Below are 24,671 nucleotides of genomic sequence, written 5' to 3'. Positions count from 1 at the left end.
AATTAGAGCTATTCAAAAATAAGAACGGGCTGCCTCAAGACAGAATGGAGTCTTTCTCTTTGGAGGTCTTCAAGCAGAAGTCAGTCAACCACTCGATAAATCGTGGGATTCCCTTTGGTGCATGAGTTAGATTGGCAGCTAGGTGGTGCAGTGAATAGAATACCCCAAGTCAGCAAGATTCATCTTCCCGAATTCAAATCTAGCCTCTGACACTTACTAGCTATGTGGCTGTGGACAAGTCACTTAACCCTGTCTCACTTTCCTCATCTATAATATGAGCTGGAGAAGGAAATTAATATAGGAGGATGTCATGGTCCTCTTGGAAAACAAAGGACATATAACAATAATAGGATTGTAATACAAAGTGCTTGGACTAAGATAGAGAAGACAGCTATGTGGCTTAATGGATAAAATGTTGAACTTGGGAGTCAGGAAACCCTGAATTTGAACTCTACTTCAGATCTGCACTTATTAGGTATGTGACTTTGAGCAAGTTATTTCACTTAATTCAGCCTCAGTTTCTATATTTGTACAAATGGTAATAATAATAGCATCTGCCTGGGTTGTTGTGAAGATAAAATAGAATATTTGTAAAATGATTTTAAAAATTTAAGTTTAGCTTTCATAATGATGGTGATGGTGAAGAGAATGATGAAGTAGATTCTGAGACAATTTTAAAAGGAAAAAAAATGATGAAACTAGGAAGATAATTGCCCACGACTGGATAAAGAAAGTTGAAAAATTAAATGTAACTTCACATGGTTCCTAGATCTTCTCTACATATGGGAGGAAGAGAATGGTAAGATTCTCTCCATCGTTTGCAGAGTTGAAGGTGGTGGAGATTCTCTTACTCTGTAAGTATATGGATCTGATTTTTGTCCTCCCTGAAGTAATAAGTGGTGGAGGGGCTCTTCACACATCATTCTCTCTACATCCAGTTGGATGGATTTTGTTCATATCTTGTTGGGATACTGAAGAAGCCTCTTTATAGATGGTGGAAGGGAATGCACCCTTGGCATTCCCAAGCTCCTTTTAACACTATCTGGAGCCTTGTGTTCTTGGCCCACAACTTTCAAAGCATTCTCTCTTCTTCTGTAAACTTTCATCTTTAATCACAGATATTTTGGCTTCCTTTATTGGTTCCTGCTCTGTCCAAAAAAGAGCACGGGAAAGACACTGATGGAACAGAGTATACACTATTTTATAGCCATTTGGTCATAAGAACACAACATTTTTTAAATGTCTAAACTTTTATATGTAATTGGGAAATTAGTGACTAAAAATAAATACTTTTTAAAAATTAAAAAAAAGAATAGTTGAAAAGGACTGACTTAAAGCTTGTCTTCTTCACCTCCTTCATTGCTTTCCCCATGAGCATGATTCTTGTAACCACAGAGAAAAACACTGGGCATTTTCATGCAGAATCATACGAAGTAATTCTGAATCTTAGATGGGGACAGATCTAATTCCCTTTTTGAAATATTTTCCATGACTTGATGCTGACAATCTACTTTCTAACCAAATATTAAGTTAAACTTGGGTACTTACAGGAAGGATTAAATAGGTCAACAGAAAAGTATCACTAAAAATAGTACCAAAGCCACCAGGGAGTCCTGGGGAGAAGCTGAAGTCATCAGGGAAGCCCATTCAGGCCCTTTGTGTACCATTCAAATGAGTAGCAAAAGTATTTTTAAGGTGAGCCCTTTAGAGTGGGCCCTCTGAAGATGCTGTCATGTAGCCATATTGTGCATGCAGGATAAATGTTTGTAGAGTGCCAGAGTCAGTGGAGTAAGGTGTGCCTTCCTTGGGGAGCTAAAAGGCAATGAGTGCCAGAGGGTGAGATTAGCACATATTGGAACTTTCACATTTTTTAAAAATTAAGATCAAGGGAAGCTTTGCAACATTTCTTTTCATCTGTCATTCTTCTTTCCCTTCCTCCCCCTACACTATCCTACTCATCATGAATCACAGAAGAGTTTCACGTGTTTGGAAAGTGGAAGCTGACTTGCCTAGGCTATTATCCAGGTAATAATGAAGTCACAAATGAACCTACCAGGGCTCTTATGAGAAATATTATGTAAACAGTCTTTAATCAGAATGTTAGAGATGAAGTCACACTATAAGGCACTTCAACAAGTATGGGATTATAGAAACATTGATTGATATTTGGAAATGACTTTTGAGATTAATCTCATTTAATCTTCTTTTAGAGAGGAGAAAACTGAGACCTTGTGAAATTGAGGGACTTATTTAAAGTCACCTGAGTATTAACAGAGGCAAGATCGGAATCCAGATCCTTCCATGCCAGACTCATACTATTTTCAGAAGATTTTCAGCTAGCTCTATCATGATTCCTTCTAGTATTACATTATTCTTTGTGTGTCTGTCTTCCTAGTAAGACTATAAAAAGAGACTTTTTTGTATTTCTTTTAAAACCTCTATAATACAATGGAACATAGCAGCTGTTCTGAGGGATTGTCCCCATTGCCCTAGCCAATGTGTCACAGGAGCTGCAGGCTCTACCCCTCCACCTTAAATTTCATGTACTTATTCCTTTTGGAGGCAACAGGGCTAAGTGACTTGGCCAGGAAGTATTTGAGGTTGGTTTTGAATTCCCGTCTTTTTGACTCCAAGGCTGGTGCTCTATTCACTGCACTACTTAGCTGCTCTAACCTTAAATTAAATATATAGTGAACTTAATAATCGCCAATATATATGAATATTTCATTTTACAAAGAACAAGAAAGAAATTGAAGTTATGTTATAGTTTATGCTTTAAAGTGCATACTTAATACACACATATTCACATGTATATATATATATATATGTAATACGTATAAAATGTGTATGGATATGTGTATATATACATATAACCTATATATACATACACATATATGTACATATATCTATATCAAAGTAAGAGCAAAGCTGATGTACCATTTCTATTTATATATTTTCTGGTTTTCTTCTGTGCATTTAAGAAAAATTTTTGTTGCTCTTTTTTTTTTTGTAAACATAACTATCTCTAGCTATTAATCTATCATCAGCCTTTCAGGAGAGTTCATCTCATAATAATTATATATATAGTTAATCCCCCAAGCCCCCAAATGAATTCATTGGCCATGTCTGAGAATACAAATCTTATCCCCCTTTCCTAATTCTTTCTTCAAAACAGTTCCAAACTAGAGTTCATGCTCAGCCACCCTGGAAGAAGATGAGGAATAGGAGCAGTTAGAGCATCAGCCCTGAAGTCAGGAGGACACGAGTTCAAATCCAGCCTCAGACACTTCCTAGCTGTGTGACCCTGGGAAGTCAGTTAACCCCAATTGTCTCAGGGGGAAAAAAGGAATAAGAAAACGAGAGAGAGAGAGAGAGAGAGAGAGAGAGAGAGAGAGAGAGAGAGAGAGAGAGAGAGAGAGAGAGAGAGGATGAGTTTCTCTGATTCATGCACATTTCATGATTCATGCACATTCATGAAGAGGAGACATCTCGCCAAAGGAGAGCTAGAGCTACCTTGGACAGATTCCCTCTAAAGAGACTGGGAGTGTAAAGTAGAGACAAAAAACAGGATAATCAGTTCAGGTATTACCTGAAGAGGCTCTTTGTTTTTACAGCAGAGCTATGAGATGAGTCTAAAGGAACAGGAAGAATAAAACACCCTGGAGTCATTTTGCCTGGGTTTCTGAACTAGTTATAATATTATCAGCCTCTCCCTTGATCCAATTACTCTTAAACTAGAATTATTTCCCGGGGAAGAGGAAGCATCTTACTTGAGCCCAACAGCATGGAGAATCTTTCTGACAGGAGGTAGAGTCCATAGTCAATCAATCAAACATTTATTAAGCACTAAAAAATCCCAAGTTCCTCTCTCTAAGAAGCTTGCATTCTGTCAGTTAGACAAAATCCAAACATAAATACATCCAAATTATATGCAAAATAGATACTAAGTAAAAAAAAAAAAGGGGGGGAAGATGTTGGTGAGGTTGACATTAGCAGCTGGATGGTCATGAAAGGGCTCATATAGTAGCATTTGAATTAAGATTTGAAGAAAGTTGATTTTAAGGGGAGGAGATGAGGAGGGAAATGCATCATAGGCATGAAAGACAGCAAAAGCTTGGAGATTTAAGATAAAATGCCATATGTGAATAAGAGAAGGCCATTTTGGCAGGACTATTGAGTGTGGGAAGGGGTGTAATATGTATTAGGCTTGGAAAAACAGTGCTGAACTCTATTGCAAAGGATTTTAAATGTCAAGTGGAGGAGTTTTATTTTCTTTCTTTCTTTTTTTTTTTTTTTTTTAATCTCAGAGACAATTATGAATCACTGCACTGATTGACTAGAAGGTAAGCATAGCATGGTAGGCAACAAAAGTGACTAGGAGATGAGCAGCAAGAAAAAACAAATCCTGACCTTTACCTTTGATAAAATCCCGAGTCTGGTTAAGACTATTAAATCACAGAAACATTTTAGGTTTCTATTAGGATAAGGGAATTTCCAGGACCACCAAAAGAATGAAAGGGGCTTTCACCTTCATGTGAACTTTGGTACAAGTTCTTTTTTTTGTTGTTGTTCTTTACTGTATAAATGAAATACATTTTATTTATTTATTTATAAATTATTTATAATATAATATAATAAGTATTATAAATAAAATAAATAAAAAACTGTATAAATAAGGCTTATTAAAATGTCTAATGCTTTATGATCTTAAATGCTTGCAAAGGGAGCTGGGAAAATGCTATATATTGACCTTCCTGGTACCATCTTGGATACAGTGAAATGAACCAAGAAATGAGAGGTTTCCAAAGTGACCAAGATCCATCATGTCAGGAGGAAGCCATAATATAGATACTTAATTATGTTGATTGAATGGATGTCTGAATGAATGCCTTCCTCTTGTTCTGTAGACCTCATATCACTTAGAGTAGTACTAGATATCTAGCCAGTGCTCCATAAATGCTCATAGATAGATCTATTTAAAAATTTTAATAATGGTTGTTCTTATATGTTTCCCAATCTCCCCTCATCCCTTCAGTCTGTCAATGGGATACAATTCATCTTGGATTCAAGGAAATAAAGCTACTTCCACTTAAATGATGTTATGGTGTCATGGCAGATAAAGCACAAGGTTTTAGACAATAAGGTTTGGTTAAGGTTAGATAATAAGGTTAAACAAGGTTAGTTTAAGTACTGCAGCAGGTGCTTGGGTACATCATTTGTTCCTCAGTTTCCTCATGTGTAAATATGAGGTGCCTCTTTTCATTGAACTCTAAGTTCTCTTTCAACTCTAAATCTATGACCTTTTGGCTGTATGCCTACATGATAGCTTTCCTCCTTTGTGATGGTGACTCTCATCATGTAGTCTATTCTTAAGCTCAGGTATGCAAAAGAAATCAGTGGATATAAGGGATGTGACAGGGATGTGAAAGATTGGTGGTTTGTTTTTGTTTTTGTTTTTGCACACTAATAATTTTCCTAGGCAGTTGTCACTAGTTGACATAGTCATGGAAGAGAGGAAACAACAACAAAAGAGGGGGAAAAAAGATTGAACAATCTGAATTACACATATAAAAAGCAGCATGATCATAGGATCATAAATCTAGAGCCAAAAAAGACCTTACAAGCCATCTAATCTAATGTCTTAATTTTATAGATGAGCAGACTGGATCTAAGTCAGGAGAGTCTAACATGCAAATTCTACTCTGGATCTTTAATAGTGAGATGCTAAGGGCAAATTAGTTAATCTCTTTGATCTTCAGTGACCTCTTCACTCTCCTCTGTAACTGACAGAAATACTTTACCTGAGTCACTTTTCTTTGAATCTTAAAAAATCCCCAACAACTCTTTTAGGTTGGTACTACAGATATCATTATCACCATTTTGTAGAAAATAATGTTTATATATATTTTTAAATTTTGCCACAGAGCTAATAATAACAATAACAATAATTAGTATTTATATAGTGTTTAATATGTTCCAGGCACTGTGCTAAATGCTTTATAATTACCATCTCATTTGATCCTTACAGCAACTCTGTGAGGTAGATGTTGTTATTATTCCTATTTTAGAGTTGAGGTAACTGAGGTAAACTAAGATTAAGTCTAGGATAAAATAGCTAGTAAGTTTCTGAGGTCAAATTTGAACTCAGGTTTTCTTTTTCTTTTTTTTTTTTTTTTTTTTTTTGACTGATATTTCTTTCTTTTTTTTTTTTTAATTTTATTTTATTCATTTTTCCAAATTATCCCCTCCCTCCCTCCACTTCCTCCCCCCGATGGCAGGTAATCCCATACATTTTACATGTATTACAATATAACCTAGATACAATATATGTGTGTAAATACCATTTTCTTGTTGCACATTAATTATTAGCTTCCGAAGGTATAAGTAACCTGGGTACATAGACAGTAGTGCTAACAATTTACATTCGCTTCCCAGTGTTCCTTCTCTGGGTATAGTTGTTTCTGTCCATCATTGATCAACTGGAAGTGAGTTGGATCTTCTTTATGTTGAAGATTTCCACTTCCATCAGAATACATCCTCATACAGTATTGTTGTTGAAGTGTATAATGATCTTCTGAACTCAGGTTTTCTTGACTATAAACCCAGAACTCTATCTTCTGTGTCACTCTGCTGATCAAATCAAATTAAGCACATATGGTCATAAGACTTTCAAGGAGTATGCAGATGTCAGTCATAATATTGCATATCCATTATAGAAAGAGAGAGCAAAGGTGAACATTAAAGCACAGAAGAAAAGAAGAAGGAAAGAGAAAGAATTAATGAGTAAGAGAAAAGAAAGAAGCTTGCTTCATGAGATAGTGGGATAGATACTCAGAAATATCTTCACCTTCTTGCCAGTGCCAATGGTGTTGGGCCTTCCATCTCATAGTCCTTTGTATCAGGCCTCCAAGTTTCTGTCAGTGAACATACTTCTAATGAAAGTATTCCAGAGGCTCTCTGGATGAGTTATCTATTTCTTCAGATTCATATTGCATTCTCTTCATCTCTATTAGTGTTTGTCCTTCAACTTCATTGTCCATTGTAATCTTAAACTCTAAAGAAGAGATTTTCTCTATTATGTGACATGAATTTATATGCATATGGAACTGTCCAAATAAGAACAGCACTTTTTCTCTGACCAAAGATTGGATAGGGTAGAAAGCTTTCGAAAGTGTTTAATGATAAAGGGTCCATTCTGTGTCCTACTTTTCTCAGAAGTCTCAGGCAAAATATTGCAGTATATTTTTTTTCTATATTACAATGAGTCTTTTTATTCATCATTAGATTTGTGCTGAAAGTTCTGCTAACTCATTTAGGACTCTGCTGATAAGTGGGCTGTAGTATGTCTGGTTTGAATTGGAAGTACAACCTAAGTCTATTAGATAAAGGAAAGCTTTATCTGTTCTGGAATGACATTGTAATGTTAGCTATGTGGTATAATGGAAAGTATTGCACTTAAAAGTCAGGAGATTTTGGTTTATATCACAGTGCTTACACTTATCAGTCAAGGCAATATGGGCAAATTATTTTACCTGAAAATCAGTCTCCCATTTATAAAATGGAGACATTATTTGTACTGTATGCCTGACAGGGCTATTGTTAGAGAAAATACTTTTTGTGCTATTTCAATGATATATGTGTGATTTAGGTTAGAAATATATGATTTTTATCAGTCTAGGGAGTTAATTCCTTGTGTAAGGAACTCCTGATGTATAGATTCCACTTACCAGTGTAATAAGCAACTCAACATAGTTTTAGAGAGTTTGGAGTTAATTAGGGGAAGAAAAAGAGGAGAAATACTGAAAATTTAAATGATTTGTTAATCAGACTTACATGCCTAATATAGTACAGAAAAAAGAACTTAAATCCATACCTTCTTGATTCCAAGGATGGACCTCTAACCATTATACCCTATTATTTTTCCATTATTATTATTATTATTATTAGCCTGACTTTGCTGTTTATTATGTAGATGACTGTGGGCAAATCAGCTTTCTTTGCCTTGTTTCTTCATTCTCAAGTCAGACAGTTGGGTCAGATGACTTCTAAATCTATAAATCTATGAGTGGTGTCAAGCTTTGACAAATAGAACCTACCTATCACAGTGAGGCTCTGAATCACCACTGAGTTCCAATGTTTAGAACCAAGAAAATGAATCTCTCAGTTTCCCTGCAAGCTATAGGGAGATATAAACTGGCAGATAGATGATGGAGAGATGTGCAGCTTCTAGCCAAAGCTGGAAGGCATGTTATATCACTACAGAAGCTATCTGATATTATTTTTGGTTTCATGCCCAATGGGCACCTGTGAAGTATTGAGAAATATGGTAATATGCACAGTCTGAGGTGGTGAGGTGTCAGAGGCCTTGCCAGAGTTTAGCTGAGGAACTCTGGTGTGGTAACTTCATGCATTATAGAAATAAGTGTTAATCTCATGAGATGGAGTTAAATATGAAGTTGAATTTAACTTTTACAGCATAAAATTTGAGTTAGTGTACCACAATGCAAAGGGAGCTAGATTAAGTATTAGAAGGCCTGCTATTTGAATATTGAAATTTCTACCTCAGTTTGGCTGTGTGTGTAATATTGGGCAATTCATAGAAACTTTTCTGGGCCTCAGCTTTCCCATCTGTAAAATAAGGAAGTTGAATTCAACTTCTGGAAGTCTTTTCCATTTTGATGGAAAAGCTATGATACTCATGATGTTTGCCAAATCATGTCACCTCTTCTGTAAAGTGAAGACTAGAAAATATCCAAGATTCCTCCCATCCCTGGGTTTCCTAACTTCTTTGTTTTAATTTTATTTTTACCAATGTCACTTCTCAACACTCACTTCTACTTCCCCCTTTACCCCCAGCTATTGGTTTGTGTAATAAGAAACCACCATTAACCAAAATAAACTGACATGTTGACCATATATGTTAGAATATAGATCATTATATACTCATAGTTCACAGCCTCTCTACCTACCAAAAGGAAGCTGTGTTTCATCATCTTTCCTGTTGAGTCAGAAATGGTAACCTGAATTCAGGTATCTATTAGTATTGTTTTTTTTTTTTTTTTTACGTTATTGTGATTATGGACTTCTTTTCCAACTCAATAATACATTTTAGTAAATAGTTCTTTGATAAAGTTTATTGACTCATACATATCTTTTTTAAAATTATCTTTTCCCAGGGTGATACAGTATGCTGTTTAACACAGATTAGACAAAAATATATTTATATCTCTTATTGATTGCCCTGACTTTGTGATTGACGTCAAGCTTAGAAAATTGTATTCTCTGCAAGGTGGACCTTTTGAATATATCCTAACATTTGAAGAATTGTGTAAGACCCACAGTGATTGGTTAATGGAAGATGTTATGTACAAGAAACATAGTATAGATAAATGTAAACTCTTTTTAGATGTATCTAAATTCCTCTTGTAGCTATGTATTGTTACATTTTAGTGTATTGAGTACATTTTGGTCTTCTGCTCCCATGACTAGAGAGGCTACATCTACCTCTGAGTAGGTCATACAGCTAGGAAGTGTTATATGTCTGAGGCCAGATTTGAACTGAAGTCCTCCTGACTTCAGGGCTGGTGCTTGATCCACTGAACCCCCAGCTACCTTATTTTAAAGTATCTTGATGGGTTTGTGGGTAACTGTTCTTTTTCTTTATTCTCATCAGTTTAAGCCTCCTCCAATAGTATTTCCTATACTGCTAAGTAACTGTGACTGGCCCTTCCATAGCCCTCAAATTCCATTTAACTACTTAAGATCAATTCCATTTTACAAAGGAGATAATTACTTTAATGTTATACCAAAAACAAGTGCACAAGCAGCCTTCTGCACCCCCACAGGACATGCCCGCCATTATTGTACTTTGGTTTCTGAGACAGTGGGCTCACTCTCAGCTGAATTCCTATATAGCAAAGGTATTGTCAAATTCATGTCTAGAGGTCTCATCTCCATTATTTCAGGGTGTGTTCTTTGCTTCTCAGTTCTTTGCTACCAAACTTGCTGCAAAATTCAGACACTGAGAGACCCATTCTACATTTTCTTCTTCTAAAATAAAAAAGAACAGATCCAGAGACCAAGGACTAAGGTCTACTTTTTTTTAATAGAGTCACCTGGTGGCTTCAGTATGGGGCTCAAAGCCTTTTCCCTGAAGAATTGTCTGGTTGGGCAGTGTAAATTCAAAAGTCCAAAAACTCCATCAAGAATACAACCAAAGGCAAATGGATAAAAAAGCCTAGGTTGAGGCTTTTTTTTTTTTTTTTTTTTTTTTTTTTTTTAAAGATGTTTCCAATTCCATCCAATTAAAGTCAATTAAAAATGGCTGCTCACAACTGTTGGGTTAGCAGGCCAGAACCAGTTATAGAATGTTCAAGCATGTTCAAATCTCTCCAAGACACCTCCTTATAGGTCATCGTGACTCTTAGGAAAACAGCTTCTCCATGGAGAGAATCTGCATGAGCCCTGTACGCTGATGCTCTCTGTAGTGGATTGTCCTGTCCCCGTTGCATTTGCAAAGGTGGTTTGGCCATATACCCTTGCCAGGAGACAGATAGAAAGAGGACTATATTTGGAGCCAGAAAGTCCTGAGTTCAAATTCCATTTCTGAAAATTAGACTAGGTGTCCATGAGGAAGGATTTTTTATCAGTTGTCAACTTCAGTTTTCTTATCTCATAATAGGAATAACTGTAGTAATCAACTTACCTGGCTGTTATAAAGTTCAAATGAGATAATACACAGACTTTGAAGTACTGTACAAATGTCAATTGTTATAGAATTTAATTCAAATCAGTTTCAAGATTTAGAAAGTCTTGAATTAAAATAATTAGAGTCAAACCAATGTTATTTACATATTACAATTAGCATAGCTCCTTTCCCACAGATGGGTATAGAGTTTAATAGTTGACTACAAATATTCAAATATGAGTCTTATTAGGAGAAGCTTCCTTCTCTAGAGAGGGCTTTTAGGGAAAAAAAAAAAAAAGGTTCAATCTTGTCTAGTGCCATTCATTATGATAAAATGGAAATCTCTGGATTCAGAGTGAAGCTATGTGTTCTGGGGTTTTAGGCAGGGCACACAGTTTGTGTGCAACATTTCCTAATTACCTTGGTTTAATGATTAAAAAAAAAATCTTCTCCTTATCAGTCAAATGATAATTATATCTGGCTTGGTCAGGTTCTTTAAGAAAGAATGAAGGGGAATTTTCAAGTTTACTATGGGGCTCTACCCAGATTTCACCAACAGAGCAATTTGTTTAGTCTGTAGTTAAATATTTAAAACTCTGCTCTCTAGAATAAATGCATGAAGTACCTGGAGGCTCATTTGGAAAGTACAGGGCTTATAGATAGTGCCCTTCCAACTTCCTCCTGGTCCTCCCTTTCTTGTTCTTCGATCTCCCTAGCACAAATCTTTAAGAGCTCGAAGCATTTAAGGAAATAATCTCATGATTAGTACTGATTTTGTACTTTTTATGATAGAAGCAAATCTGGAAGTATTCCAAGGCAAAGTAAATATCATTCTAGTTTTTAAACTACTTTTTCAAGTTTCAGAGTTTGCTATGTATAGCTTTTTATTCACACACAAGAGAAAATTTAATAGATTCACATATTATTACAGTTGGAAGGGAATTTAGAAATCCTCTATGCCCCTCACATTTTAAAAGAAAAAGTGGGGTATATCCAAGGTTATAACATTGAACATTGAAAAGAGCTAAGACTTGAACCCCACTCTCTAAATATTTTTTTCTCTCATTCAGGGTTGCCTGAATATTCAAGTGTGATGACAAACTTTGCTCCAAAGCTCTAAGACACAACAGCCATATCTCAGTGTAAGTCTGTAGAAATGGTTAGCACACACTTGGAGTCCTATTAGGGTTTGAAGAAAATTTGACTCTAAATTCTTTTATTTGTTTGTTTGTGAGGAAATTGAAGCTAAATGCTGTGCCTTGCCCAGGGTCACACAATTAGTAAGTATTAAATGTCTGAGGCAAGATTTGAACTTAGTTCTTCCTGACTTCTTGACATGGACAGTGATCTATCCACTGTACCATCTAGCTGCCTCTTTTAAACTCCCTTGACATTAGGGGTCAGTTAGATGGCACAGTGTATACAGCTTCGGTTTCTATTCCTTTACAATATCATTTTTGTTGAGTTGAAATGAACCAATGATAAATTTTCTGGCAAATGTATTGTGTTTTTAAAATACTCCTTTTTGATAATTACATCTTTATATTGTATGATATTATATTTATAATGATAAAACTACAATATGGAGTCACTTGAGCTAAGTGGTCCTCATGCCCACAGAGTACATAGACAAAGACAGACAAGATTGGTGATCTTTCCACTATTCTGACCTATGTCAACCCCATGTCAGGTAGTTAATATTCATGGCTTCAGATTAGATAAAACTATTGACCAGCTTCAATGGTTTGAAGTCTTCTCTTCTGCTGCCCAAGATAGTAAAACCAACCTTCTTCCAGGTTCAGGTTCCAATAAAGAAACTCTTGCTACCTAAGTCTCAGCCAAGGCTAGTATTGATAAATGATTCTGAACTCTCCTCCATCACATCTAAGTGTGATTAGAAATATCACCTCTCACATCTGGCACTGATTATCTGTTCTCAACCAAAACTATTTTTAAGGTATATAAATTTTGCTATTTGAACCTCAACATTGAGCATGTTTCTTCTCCAACACATTTCTCTCCCTTTTGCATTAGGTGAGTTTCTTATATCTATGGGTATAAATCTATTTATTTTACTAGTTGTGTGTGTGTGTGTGTGTGTGTGTGTGTGTAGTGTGTGTGTTGGAATATGCTTTTTTCTTTGACTTGCTTGCCATACTACATAATATTAAAGCTTTTATCTGTATCAGCTTCCCGAGTGCCAATTTCCTATAAATTTCTGAGCCCAAGTCTTTGCTTTCCTAAGCTCTGATGCCAAATACAACATCCTTCCTGTATCTTTCTTTAAATGGAGATCCTTTAAATGGTGACAAATGGAATCTGTATTGGGATCTTTACTGTTGCTTCTGCCTTGATGAACTAGAAATATCTTCAAGCCTGCACACTGAAAGACAATCAATTGAAAAACATTTCTTAAACCCTTACTATGTGCCAGTCACTGTGCTAAGGACTTGGGAGACAAAGAAAAGTTAAAAACAGTCTTTATCCACCAGGATCTCATCTTCTATTGAAGAAGAGATGCTTATACATGCACATTCACACACACACACATTTTTAGGGATGTACAAAATATGTTTTGTACAAAGTAGATTCAAGATAACCTTGGAAGAGAAAATATTAGCAGCTAATGAAACCAGGAAAAGCCTCACTCAGAAGAAGGCACTTGGGCTATGTCTTTAATGAAATCAGAGATCCCAAAATGCAAAAGGTAGGAAGGAGAGCATTTCAGGTATGCAAGACAGTCTAGAGATAATGAAGAGACTTGACTTGATTGAGTAAATGGGTGGGAGGTTATGTGGTTAGAACTATGTCTTAGGAAAATCTCAGGTGAGACAGGTGAGTAGATGATGCACTGGAATGGGAAGAACCTTGAGGCAGGAAGACCTTTTAAAAGAATTGCATCAGTCCTAGCAAGAGATGACAAGGACCTGAACTACAATGTGGCTGTGAGAGTGGAGAAAAGGAGGCATGTAAGACATATTGTAAAGTCAGAAGGATAACGTGAAGGGAAGAGGAAAAAGGAAGAATGTTTTTATACCTGTTCAGAGAAAACAACTACTAATTTTGAGGAGAGGAAAATATACAAAATATAAATATTGATCTCTTGATTTCAGTTTGTAGACTTTGTACCTCTTGTGAGAAATTAACCTGGGGTAGAAATATTAATCACATTCCTTTTGAATTGAATTTCATAAAACTAGGTAGTATGAGTGTCTAGAATAAAATGAAATCAATTGTGAAATCTATTTGAAAGCATGCATCTTGTATTATGAGCAAGTTTTCAGAACTGAATCATTATGAATCCAAATCCTCAGGGTATTTCATAAATGAAGGCAACTTTGGAAAAACATGATGAAGAAAATCTTAGAAAAAATATATGATGGACCCTACTTGAAAATTTGTGTGACAGAACAAAGCTAGCAAGAAAAGTCAGGAGTTCATTTAAAAGATTTGGGAAGTCATAAGATACTAGGAGTGTGTGTGTGTGTGTGTGTGTGTGTGTGTGTGTGTGTGTGTGTGTGTGTATCTTTGAGACAAGTAAGTTGATGAATCAGTTATAGCACCATAGCTAAATCTAGAGCTAATAGAGATTTCAGAGACTATATTTTATTTTATTTTATGAATGATGAAATGGAGGGCCTTATTTTATGAATGAAGAAACTGAGGTCCAGGCAGGAGAATTGACATGTCCAAGGTCACACAAATATTGTGTCAAAGAGATGTGAATTTCCTTTATGATAAAAGTGGATCAAAACAAAACATTGTCCTTGCTCAGACAGGTTATGATAGAACTCTTTGACTTTAAGAAAGTCAAATTTAATGGTATACTTTATACCCATTTGTCTAGTCCCCCAATAAGAGCAACTTTGTGATGTATATTGTTTAGGAACTTGGAATGCTTGAAGGATGGGAGGTGGAGAAGAATGCATTTGCTACCATTTCTGGATAAGATAAATTTGACTCAGTTCTATGGCTTCTGCTAGAGCAGCCAACAAGGGGAGCATTTGTGTAGTATCTCTACTACACAAATTGAGAGGTGCCAGAAAGAGACTAGAGAGTTTAAATGAAGAATATATTATTTGTTGTGAAGTGATCATTTGGTCAGAAGAGAAGGTGGAAAGAGTATTTGAGAAGAGGATGAAAGATATGGTATAGTTGTTTCTCTCTTTCTCCATCCAGTATTGAACTTGAATGGTCTTCATTGAGTCATCTACTACTGGAGTTAGTCTGAGCCAATCTTCATCTGAGCCTTTCAGTGAGTTTATATAGTACGTATCCATGTGGGGAGTGAGAGTTGATCCTGGCTTTGCCGTGTATTCTTTGTGTGAGCTAAAACACGTGAGTTAGTCTGGAGCCACACTTTCCTCCTTTTCCTCCTCATTAAAATTAAAGAATAAAAATAAATGATCTTTAAGGTCCCTTTACTCTAAATTGGGATTCTAGGAAGAAATAAGTTATTTGGAATGAATGGGATAATCATAGCTGACAAGGGAGAAAAGATAGAAGTTGCAACGGAGCAAATTGAAGCTCTACATGGGGAAAAACTTCTAACAATTAAATTTGTCCAAAAAGCTTGTGTAGGAAATTGTAAGTTCCCCTTCACTAGGGATCTTTAAGCAAAGGATTCCTAGCCTATTATTGTCAGTGGAAACTTGCTCTGGTATAGATTGAACTAGATGGCTTCAGATTTCCCTTCCAACTCAGATTCTGTGTTACTCATTTCAGATCTAGCTTAACATGCTATTATTTTAATAGAATCAGCAATCACACAGTAAAAACCCCATCGTAGCTGAAATGAGTTGGAATCCTCAAAATTGCTGTTCTCGGGACGGGTGGCACCAGTGAAATCAAAGCTTTGTAAAAATCCCCTAGAACTCAGTGAAAGGAAAATAAGAACAATGATCACTGACCCAGAATACTTCTCCCATGACAGAGAACTTATTGGCATTTACTCAAGGCAGCCACCAGCCTCCACGTGATCTTTTAGAGAGCACATTCTGGTCGGGGGATCTTCTAGGGAGAATGAGGCTAATTGACTAAAGAGAATTATACTAGATTAAAAGTTTTAATTAGGAAAGTCTGCAGAGGAAAGTATTGTGGTCATTTGAAGATAGACACAGTAAAGAGATGCGGTCCCTTAGTATGAAAGTTAAATGAAGTATTATTCACAAAAGTAGGAAAAGAAATAAGTTCTCTGCTTACGTTGTTGGAAATCCCCACTAAACCCTTTTTCTCTGGATGGGGAGGGGTGCTTTTGTAACATCAAGAAGGCTCTAGGGACAGCTAGGTTGTGCAGTGGATAGAGCACCAGCCCTGAAGTCCGGAGAAGCTGAGTTCAAATCTGGCCTCAGACACTAAATACTCCCTAACTGTGTGACCCTGGGCAAGTCACTTAACCCCAATTGCCTCAGGAAAAAAAAAAAAAAAAAAAGAAGACTCTAAGGCTCTACCATTTGGGGAGATCTTGCATGTCAATCTGTCAAAGAGGCTTAGTATCTTTTGCAAGGAGTGTAAGCAGAGATTACTAAAGAAAAAGGTAGAAAAAGTCCATGTTAAAAATTAGCACATCATTTATCCCCCAAAGAGTTTCTTGATTAGGAAAAAACCCAAATTAAGTAAGATTATGAAATGGGAAAGATGGAAGGAGCACATGAAAGAAAAGACCCAGATGATACAGAAATTTTTTCCATGTAGGAAGGTTGCTAAAAGCTCAGTTCAAACAGCATCTTCTTTCTCTTCCTGATCCCCTCAATTAGTGGTACCTCCTCCACAAAACAGACAAGAACCTTTATTAATTTTGTATATTCTTATTGATATTCAAGTCCTCCAGAGGTCCCCTCTTCTCACTCCCATTTAAGTTCATTGAAAGCAAAAACAGTTATACTTTTTCTCTTTGTAGTATCTGGCACACTTAGCAAATGCTAGTTGATTGATATAATACGTAGTAGAAATCCAAAGTTGAGGGAAGTACTTTTCTCCCAAAACTAGCTCAGTTTTTCGGCTTTTTGTGGTTTTCATTCCTTGAAGAATTGAAGAATTAATTTAGGACATTTTCTGTGAAAATTAAGCAATCACTTTACCAAAATGAACATTTTGGTAAGTTTGGAATTTCACAAGCTATTTTAAAATGTTAAGAAAATAATCCCATTAAATTTTCAACACTTCCTTTCCTTTTCCTTTTCCTTTTTTTTTTTTTTAAAAGTCTATACAGAAACCTGGCTGCTGGTGACATGGGAGATACAATTGCATCGACCAGTGCAAGAGTTACAAAAGAAAACCAAACTTCACCCACACTGAAAGTCAAGACATGATGGTGAAATCAAATTGAATCACATATTTGAATACTGAAAATGCATTATGTGCTCAGAAGAGCACTCCATCTTTACTTTCATTGATGGAAAGAATCAATTCAGTGCCGTGGAATGCGCCTCTTTGAATTCAGCAGGCTGAGTAATGAATCCTGTCTATATTATTGACTTAGTTTCTTTTTGAGTCAGTTTTGTCATCTCTAAAACGAAGCAGTTGGAGTAAGGGACCTCTAAATTCCCTCCTAACTCTAAAGCTTCTCATACTTAGGAATCTATGATAGAGAACTATAATACATACAAATACTATGTATTTACCACTGTTCAATCAACAAGCATTAATGGTGAAAATAAGGCAACCTGGGTACTTTTCCTGATTTTGTTCTCAAATTGTTCTCAAGACAAGTGGTATTGGGTAAGCACTTTTTACTTGGAATCATGGAATTTATAGCCAGGGAAAAAATTAGAAACTATCAAAATCAGCTTCCTGAGATGACAGAAGGGAAGGCTGAGACCCAGAGAATGATTGGCTAAGGTCATACAAGACAAGGATTTGAATCCGGCTTCTCTCTGTTGAAATCTAGTTCTTCCTCTGCTATTGCTCTTCTTTTCTCCCAACTATAAAATAAAAGTTTTGGAGGGAAAAAATACAAATCCAGTCACCACCACCATCCCCCTTTCTGCCTCCTACACAGAGGGAAAGATAAGAAGATGAGTGTGAATGGAGATAGGGACCAATATGTTAAAGTGGAAAGATAACTGTCTCTGGAGTCAAAGGACCTGGATTAAAAATCCCGCCTCTCTGACACCAGCTATATGATCTTGGAAAAGTCATTCCCTCTCCCCCCTTGGCTTCCTTTGATTCTTGGGTTAAATTCTTACCTTCTATGAGAAGCCTTTCCCAGTCTTCCTTAATCTTCAAGTATTCTTTCTGATACTATCCTCAATAACCCTCTTGTTCATGTATGGTTGTTTGCCACTTGTCTCCCCTCCTTTGACTATTACCTCCTTGAAAGCAAGGACTGTCTGCCTTTCTCTAGATCCCCAGAATTTAAAAGCACTGATCTGACACATAATAGTACTTAATAAATGCTAGTTGTCTGACTTTTCCTCCCTGAGTTTCAATTTCCTCATATATAAAGTAAGGGGATTAGACTAGGAGGTCCCTGCTCTAAATCTATGGAACTATACTATGGAGAGGAAAAAACATGGAACAGATAGATGCAGGGAAATTGAGAAACACCAGAAAAAGGGAAAACTGACCCAGAGGAATGGCAAGGAAGAGAGACTCATACTTGCCCAAGAGGTGAACACTCCTATAGGATGAATTGCTCTTCTTCCTGGCAAAGCTCCTCTTGTCACTATTCATTGAAACTTTAATTTTGTGTATTTTTAAAAGTTATGGTATTATATAATACACAGCATATATTAAGTTATATGTATTAAGCTTTATGGTATTTAATATTATGTGCTAAGCACTGTTTAATCACCAAGTATTTATTAACTCCTTGTTATATACCACACACCAAGCTAAGTGTTGGGAAAACACAAAGATAAAAATGAAAAGACCCTCCCCTGCAAGAACTTACATTCTATCAAGATAGACCATATTTTTCAAAAATTTTAAATTAAACCTAAAAAGATTATTTTATCAAAATCATAGCCAAGAAGCCTAGGAAAGGAATGTAACAAGAACAATTCTCCAGACTGGAGAACTAGAAGATTTTTCAGAATATTTTGTCCATTTGAAGTGAAATTAAACCAGCCAAAAATTTGATCTTTGGACTCCTGTAACATTAGTCTTGCTGTGATCTCAAAGTGCTGCTACTTTAGGGCCAGTTCAGCTTCCGAGGTTTCCTCTATCCGCCCACAAGAGGATTACGAAGCATTCCAATAATATTTCAATATTTTTCTAGATTGTAGAATAGGACTTCAGGGTCCTTTAGCTAGAATTCAATACCTGGCATGAGATATAGAACATTATGCAAGAGCTCATTGGGCATCCCACTTTATCCTCCCCCTCCTTGAAAGCTTATAGAAAGCAAATACAGTAAAATAATATTAGGTTGATCTTGGAATGTTGGAATGTCACTGAGTGGGATTGACCTTGATTTTGTCATAGAACAGATTCTCTTGAGAACTGAGCTAGTGTTTTTCTCTGGCATGAGGCATGTCTTACTCTCTTTGCAAATCATCTCAGAAAAGTCTTACTTTAGATAAAGGACTTAAAATGTTGCTTCTTTCTTTTCCCTCCTCCTCTTTCTTTTCTTTTCTTTTCCTTCTTTCTTTCTTTTTCTTTTCTTTTCCTTCTTTCTTTCTTTCTTTCTTTTCCTTCTTTCTTTCCTTCTTTCTTTCTTTCTTTCTTTTCCTTCTTTCTTTCTTTCTTTCTTTCTTTCTTTCTTTCTTTCTTTCTTTCTTTCTTTCTTTCTTTCTTTCTTTCTTTCTTTCTTTCTTTCTTTCTTTCTTTCTTTCTTTCTTTCTTTCCCATATAATTTTATTTCCTTGGGAAAAGAAGGAAGCTTTCGAGCAGGTTCATGTGTGAGGGAAAGCCCCATGGAAGAACACGCCTTCTGTGGGACATTCCCAGCTAGCTCACTAGCTCTATATTAAGCAAGTTGACTTCTGAGTGCTTGCTACAGCTGTCAGATTAAATTAGCTTGTCTTTCAGTGTACTTACATGAGCCACAGGCCCCAACGGATTAGTGCACAGAGTGGAAAAATGAACCAAATGGGGAGCAAGATCCTGATGCTGGCACCTTTGATTATTGTGCTGCTGCTCTGCCACTTTGACAAGTCTCAAGGTGAGTGATGCTCATTTTACAAGAGACTGCAAAATGCTGGGACTCTTTTTTTCTTTTTTTGCAAATAGTTCATACTGAAAGACCAAGATCATGACATCCTTGAAATGGGATGATAGGGCGAAGGGTCTTTCCTGGGTATATAATGCAAAAATAGGAAGGGAAGCAGGGACAACAGGTTTGGAGAGCAACAAGATAACACTTGGAGATAGGCAGATAGAATCGGATTTATCTGCCTTTTTTGGGGTTCAAGATTCGGTTCAGATATCATCACTTCCAGGAAGTCTTCCTTGAGCTACTCAGCTGAAAGCTCCCCATCAAAATTTCCTAGTCTTCTTTGATGAGATAATTCCTTTGTCCTGTCATAATTGATATCGAACGGTACTTTATAATTGTACATTGTGTATCCCTTCCTTGGTATATTATAGTCTCCTGAAAGATAGAGACTTTTCCTAAGATTTCATATAGAAATAACTGATTGAAGTTCTACCAACATGGAAACTAGCCCTTAAGAGCAGGGAATGAAAGCAATATAACTCTTAACTAAAAAAGTTAATGCAGCTAATTAGTAGTAGATATATTGAATGAGTCCATCTCACTAGATACCCTAGAGCTTTCACTGTTCTTAGCTTATCTATCATAAGATGACATTATTCCTAATGATCGATTCTTCTTGTTTTTCAGCAGCTAGCAGCTTTGATTGCTGCCTTCAATATACAGAACGTCCTGTGCATGTTAAATTGATCAAAAGCTATGAAGAACAGTGGTCCTATGAAGCCTGTGATATTGATGCCATCATGTAAGTGCTGAATTTGGAAATCTCTATGGCTAAAACAGAAACACTGAAAGTTCACCTCAACTTTACATTTTAGAACTCCAGATTAGTAATAAACTTCATGTAAACAGATATAATGTCAACTGGCCAATATGCATTTAAGTGTGTCTACAATGTGCCAGGTTCTGTGTTAAGTGCTAGGAATACAAAGAAAGGCCCTCCAGTAGGTCAAAATGAATTAAGCAAACAAATATGTACAAATAATTACACAATGGGACACAATTAACAAAAGGAAGGCACTGGACTTAAGGATTGGGAGAGGTTCACTGAATGGTTTTGGTTGGGACATGAAGGAAGTCAAGGAATAGAAGAGACAAAGATGAGGAGTGAGAGAATTCCAGGTGTGAGAAACAGCTGGTGAAATAGCCACATGCCTGTGCATATTATGTATATGATGTATAGCAAGCAACCCTCTCGTTTTTAAAATAGCAGATCATATTGATCAGAGAAATAATGTAGCATTCTGGATAGAGGGCTTTATTTATGTGATCAGGATGACTTGTATTCTAATTCCACTTCTAACATGTAACCTATCTGAGCTTCAGACAAATCTCAGACTGTTATAGATAGTTTGTGGTCTTCCTCTGTGTAGAAATCCCTACCAATGAATCTTAGTATTTTAACATAGAGGTTATTATATTGTCATGGCCAGGGAAGCTAAAGATAACATTATTATTTGGGGCTTCTCCCAGATGAATAATGTGTGTAAGGAAATAGGTGAATATCAAGGCACAGTTGTGTTATGATGCTTTATCTATGAGTTTTAAATTACATGGTAATGCTACTTCATAATGTATGTTAATTGGAAGTAATGATATATTCAAAATATATTTATAAAATTGTTCAAGAATCTTTAATAGCTTCAAATTTTAATAACGTAAGATGGATATATAATGCATTCTATAAAATATAAGATATTACATACAATCATAATCATAAAATATCACAGAATCACAAAACACAAAAATACATTTATATTATGCATTTATTAATACGTTCACATATTTATACATGCTTTTACATATTCCTCAAACACCTTTGTGAAGTATGTCATGTAAATAGTAATATCTTCAAGTTAGAGTTGAAAAATTGAGCCTGGAGTGGTCTCAGAAGTCCATAGGTGAAAGAGACCTTAGAGGACATCTAATCCAATTTATAGTTGATATAGTTTATATCTGTCTACAACATACCTGACAAGCCATTGTTTTAACTCTGCCTGAAGACAGGGGAATGAAGTGATTTGCTTAATAACTACAGCTCAGATCTTCTGACTCTGAATCCAGGGTCCTTCCCATTCCACTGGGCTAACATAACGTGACAATACTATGTTTCTCATCATAATCAGTACTAGAATGTAAGGAGGCGGAGAATGCTCTTCTTGAACTTGGGATCCAGTGTATTTCCTAATATGCAAATATAGGCGTGGTTCTCTTCTTACCACCAACATGTTTAGTTAATGGTTACTTTCATTTTGATTTGAAAACAATTGAATGTTTTAAATACATTAAATAAGCAGTTTCTCTTGAAAATACAATAAGAAAATTAGAAGGTGCTCAAAGCATTAAAGTTTTTTTTTTTTTTTGTCTCTAGTTTTTATACCAGACGATTCATTGTGTGTGCTGATCCAAAGGAAGGATGGGTGAAACACAACCTTAGAGTTTTAAGGTATTGTACAGTTTATAATTCTGTCTCACATTGCATGTGAATGGGGAGTATTTTTTGCTGACATTCTGGTCTTTGGGGGTTCTTCAATGCACTACTTACAGTCCTAACTGGATAATTTTCAACATTCACCCTTACAAAATCTTGTGTTCTAAATTCCCCCCCCCTTCTCTCCACCCCCCCTCTAGATGGCAAGTAATCCAATATAGGTTAAACATATGCAATTCTTCTATATATATTTCCACAAATATCATGCTGCCCCCCCCAAAATCAGATCAAAAATGAAAAAATGAGAAAGAAAACAAAATTCAAGCAAGCAAAAACAAAAGGAGTGAAAATACTATGTTATGATCCCCACTCAGTTTCCACAGTCCTATCTCTGGATGTAGATGGCTCTTTTGATCACAAGACTACTTGAATTGACCTGAATCATCTCATGATTGAAGAGAGCCAAATCCATCAGGACTGATCATCATATAATCTTGCTGTTGCCATGTATAATGATCTCCTGGTTCTAGAGCCCTAACTTTGAAAATGCTCCTGAGATCTTTCTGTCATATTCCCACCTCCCCATCCCTAGGAGAACAAAGATTTACTTTTACATTTACCTAAATATAACTTATTTAATTTATTTTTAATATGATACCTTAGAAACTTCCCTTCCCTTTTCCATTAGGAAGACAATCATAATCCTAGAATTCTCCCTGCTATGCTCCATAGATGATCACAAATAGGGTTATTTATGAACCCTTTTTCATAGACATGATATTGATCTGGTAATTATTTGAGTATCTGGTAACAAGAGTAGATCAAGGGAAAGAGGATTTAGTGACTCATAAAAATAAAAGCTTCATTGATGGACAGGCACAACTGTGATTGTTAGCAATCACCCATCTACTTGCTTCACTGAGTGTGAATCTTTCTCTCTCTCTCTTTTAAAAATAGAGCCAGAAACAAGAAGATGTCAAAGTCAAATTGAAATGGAACTGGCAAAAGACTGAAGAACCGAAGAACCTAAACTAGGTTGGAACTTCTACTTGCACATCTTTGTGTGCTAACCATCAATCTAATTTAGCTATCATTGGATCTATCCAATCAGTGAAGTTGATTCATATTGCATCATAGTTTTGCTTTTTTAAGCATTTTATAAAAGCCTGACATTTTCTTTTATGTTGTTGTATTTATAGATAGAAAATTTATGTATTCATTAAATGTTTGTCATTTAAAACTTTTCACAACTTGGCCCTAACCTATTTCCAGTCTGTGTTTTAGTCAAACTGCCATTCTTGTTTTTCCTCACACTCTCCAGCTCCCCCTCTGCACCTCTGCACAGACTATCCCTTATGCCTAGATGGCACTTTGTTCTTACTTCCACTAGATGGAAACTGTACGTTTCCTTTAAAGTTCTGCTCAAGTGCTACCTTCTAGATGAAGTTCTTCCTGAGCCCCTCAGAAGTTCCTGCCTCCCCTCTTCTGAAATGTATTTATTTTCATATACTTATATATGTACATGTTGTATTCCTTGATATAAGCTCCTTGAGGGCCAGGACTATTTCCTAGCACTTAGCATAGTAGTTGGCATGTAGTAGATCCTTAATAAGTCCATAGAGCAGTAAGCTAGTTTGTTATTATTATTGCTGTTACCTGATATTCAGTTATTTGAAGGATTAAAGTACTACTTTATCTTTAATTTTTGAATTTTGAATTGTTTTATTTTTATGGTTTACTCTAAACCAGTGTTTGATTTTTCATTCAATGGTTAATTTTATATGAAAAAAGAAAATGCTGCAAAATTGTTGTTATTAACAATAAAAGAATGAACAAAAAAACTAAGTAGGCTGATTTTTGATTAAATTTTATCAAGTATCTACAACAGAGTTAATGGGAAAATATTAATTTGTTATTATAGGTAAAATACTGACCATTCTTCTAGTTATATACCCTATTTTTGTACTTCAATATCATGGAAATTTTAGTGAGAGGAAAAAAAGCATTCTACTTTCTATATGAAGTCATCACATATGGGAATTTATTATGTAAGAATTACAATGGAATACTCGAGGAAAGACATTCAAATCAGAAATTAGAGACATATATTATAAGATGTGATGTCTTGTATTTATCATTGTAAGTTGAAGTTGATTTAAAAAACATTATATCCATCAAAGTGATTTGAGTCCATCAAAGTGTTGAAAAATGTCTTGAAAAGTCTTCTAGTACATCTTCTTGCTGGAGGTAGGGCCTTCCTTATAAACATGTGAGAACCTCTGTTAAGTAAATGTTCTCAATTTTTAAGCAGATACCAAAAATAAAAATAAATTAATACTCAATGTAGGATTCAAATTTGATTGTCTCACTTATCCAAATGTAAAATCCTGGCAACC

The 24,671-nt window shown here is 35.7% G+C and overlaps 1 protein-coding gene across 2 annotated transcripts; it reads left to right on the top strand.

Moving 5' to 3' along the window:
- The first annotated feature begins 19,643 nt into the window (after positions 1-19,643).
- On the top strand, positions 19,644-24,617 carry CCL20 (C-C motif chemokine ligand 20). Of its 2 annotated transcripts, none has more exons than XM_074307690.1 (4): positions 19,644-19,793; positions 20,478-20,589; positions 22,216-22,290; positions 23,233-24,617. In XM_074307690.1, exons 1-4 carry the CDS (start codon positions 19,670-19,672, stop codon positions 23,264-23,266), a joined length of 345 nt encoding a protein of 114 aa, XP_074163791.1. In that variant the 5' UTR covers positions 19,644-19,669; the 3' UTR covers positions 23,267-24,617. The 2 variants fall into 2 exon arrangements, with proteins under 2 accessions (XP_074163791.1, XP_074163790.1); XM_074307689.1 differs by having other exon boundaries at positions 20,475-20,589.
- Positions 24,618-24,671: the final 54 nt, after the last annotated feature.

This window comes from Sminthopsis crassicaudata, chromosome 3 (genome assembly GCF_048593235.1).
Source record: "Sminthopsis crassicaudata isolate SCR6 chromosome 3, ASM4859323v1, whole genome shotgun sequence".
In the NCBI taxonomy this organism is placed as follows: domain Eukaryota; kingdom Metazoa; phylum Chordata; class Mammalia; order Dasyuromorphia; family Dasyuridae; genus Sminthopsis; species Sminthopsis crassicaudata.
Note: the sequence above shows the minus strand (reverse complement) of the source record. Positions and strands in the feature narration are given on the sequence as shown.

Coding starts and splice junctions, on each gene's coding strand:
- CCL20 (XM_074307689.1), top strand. CDS start 19,670: ATGAGCCACAGGCCCCAACGGATTAGTGCACAGAGTGGAAAAATGAAC. Junction 20,590..22,215: donor TGTGATATTGATGCCATCAT/GTAAGTGCTGAA, acceptor TTTTGTCTCTAG/TTTTTATACCAGACGATTCA. Junction 22,291..23,232: donor CACAACCTTAGAGTTTTAAG/GTATTGTACAGT, acceptor TTTTAAAAATAG/AGCCAGAAACAAGAAGATGT.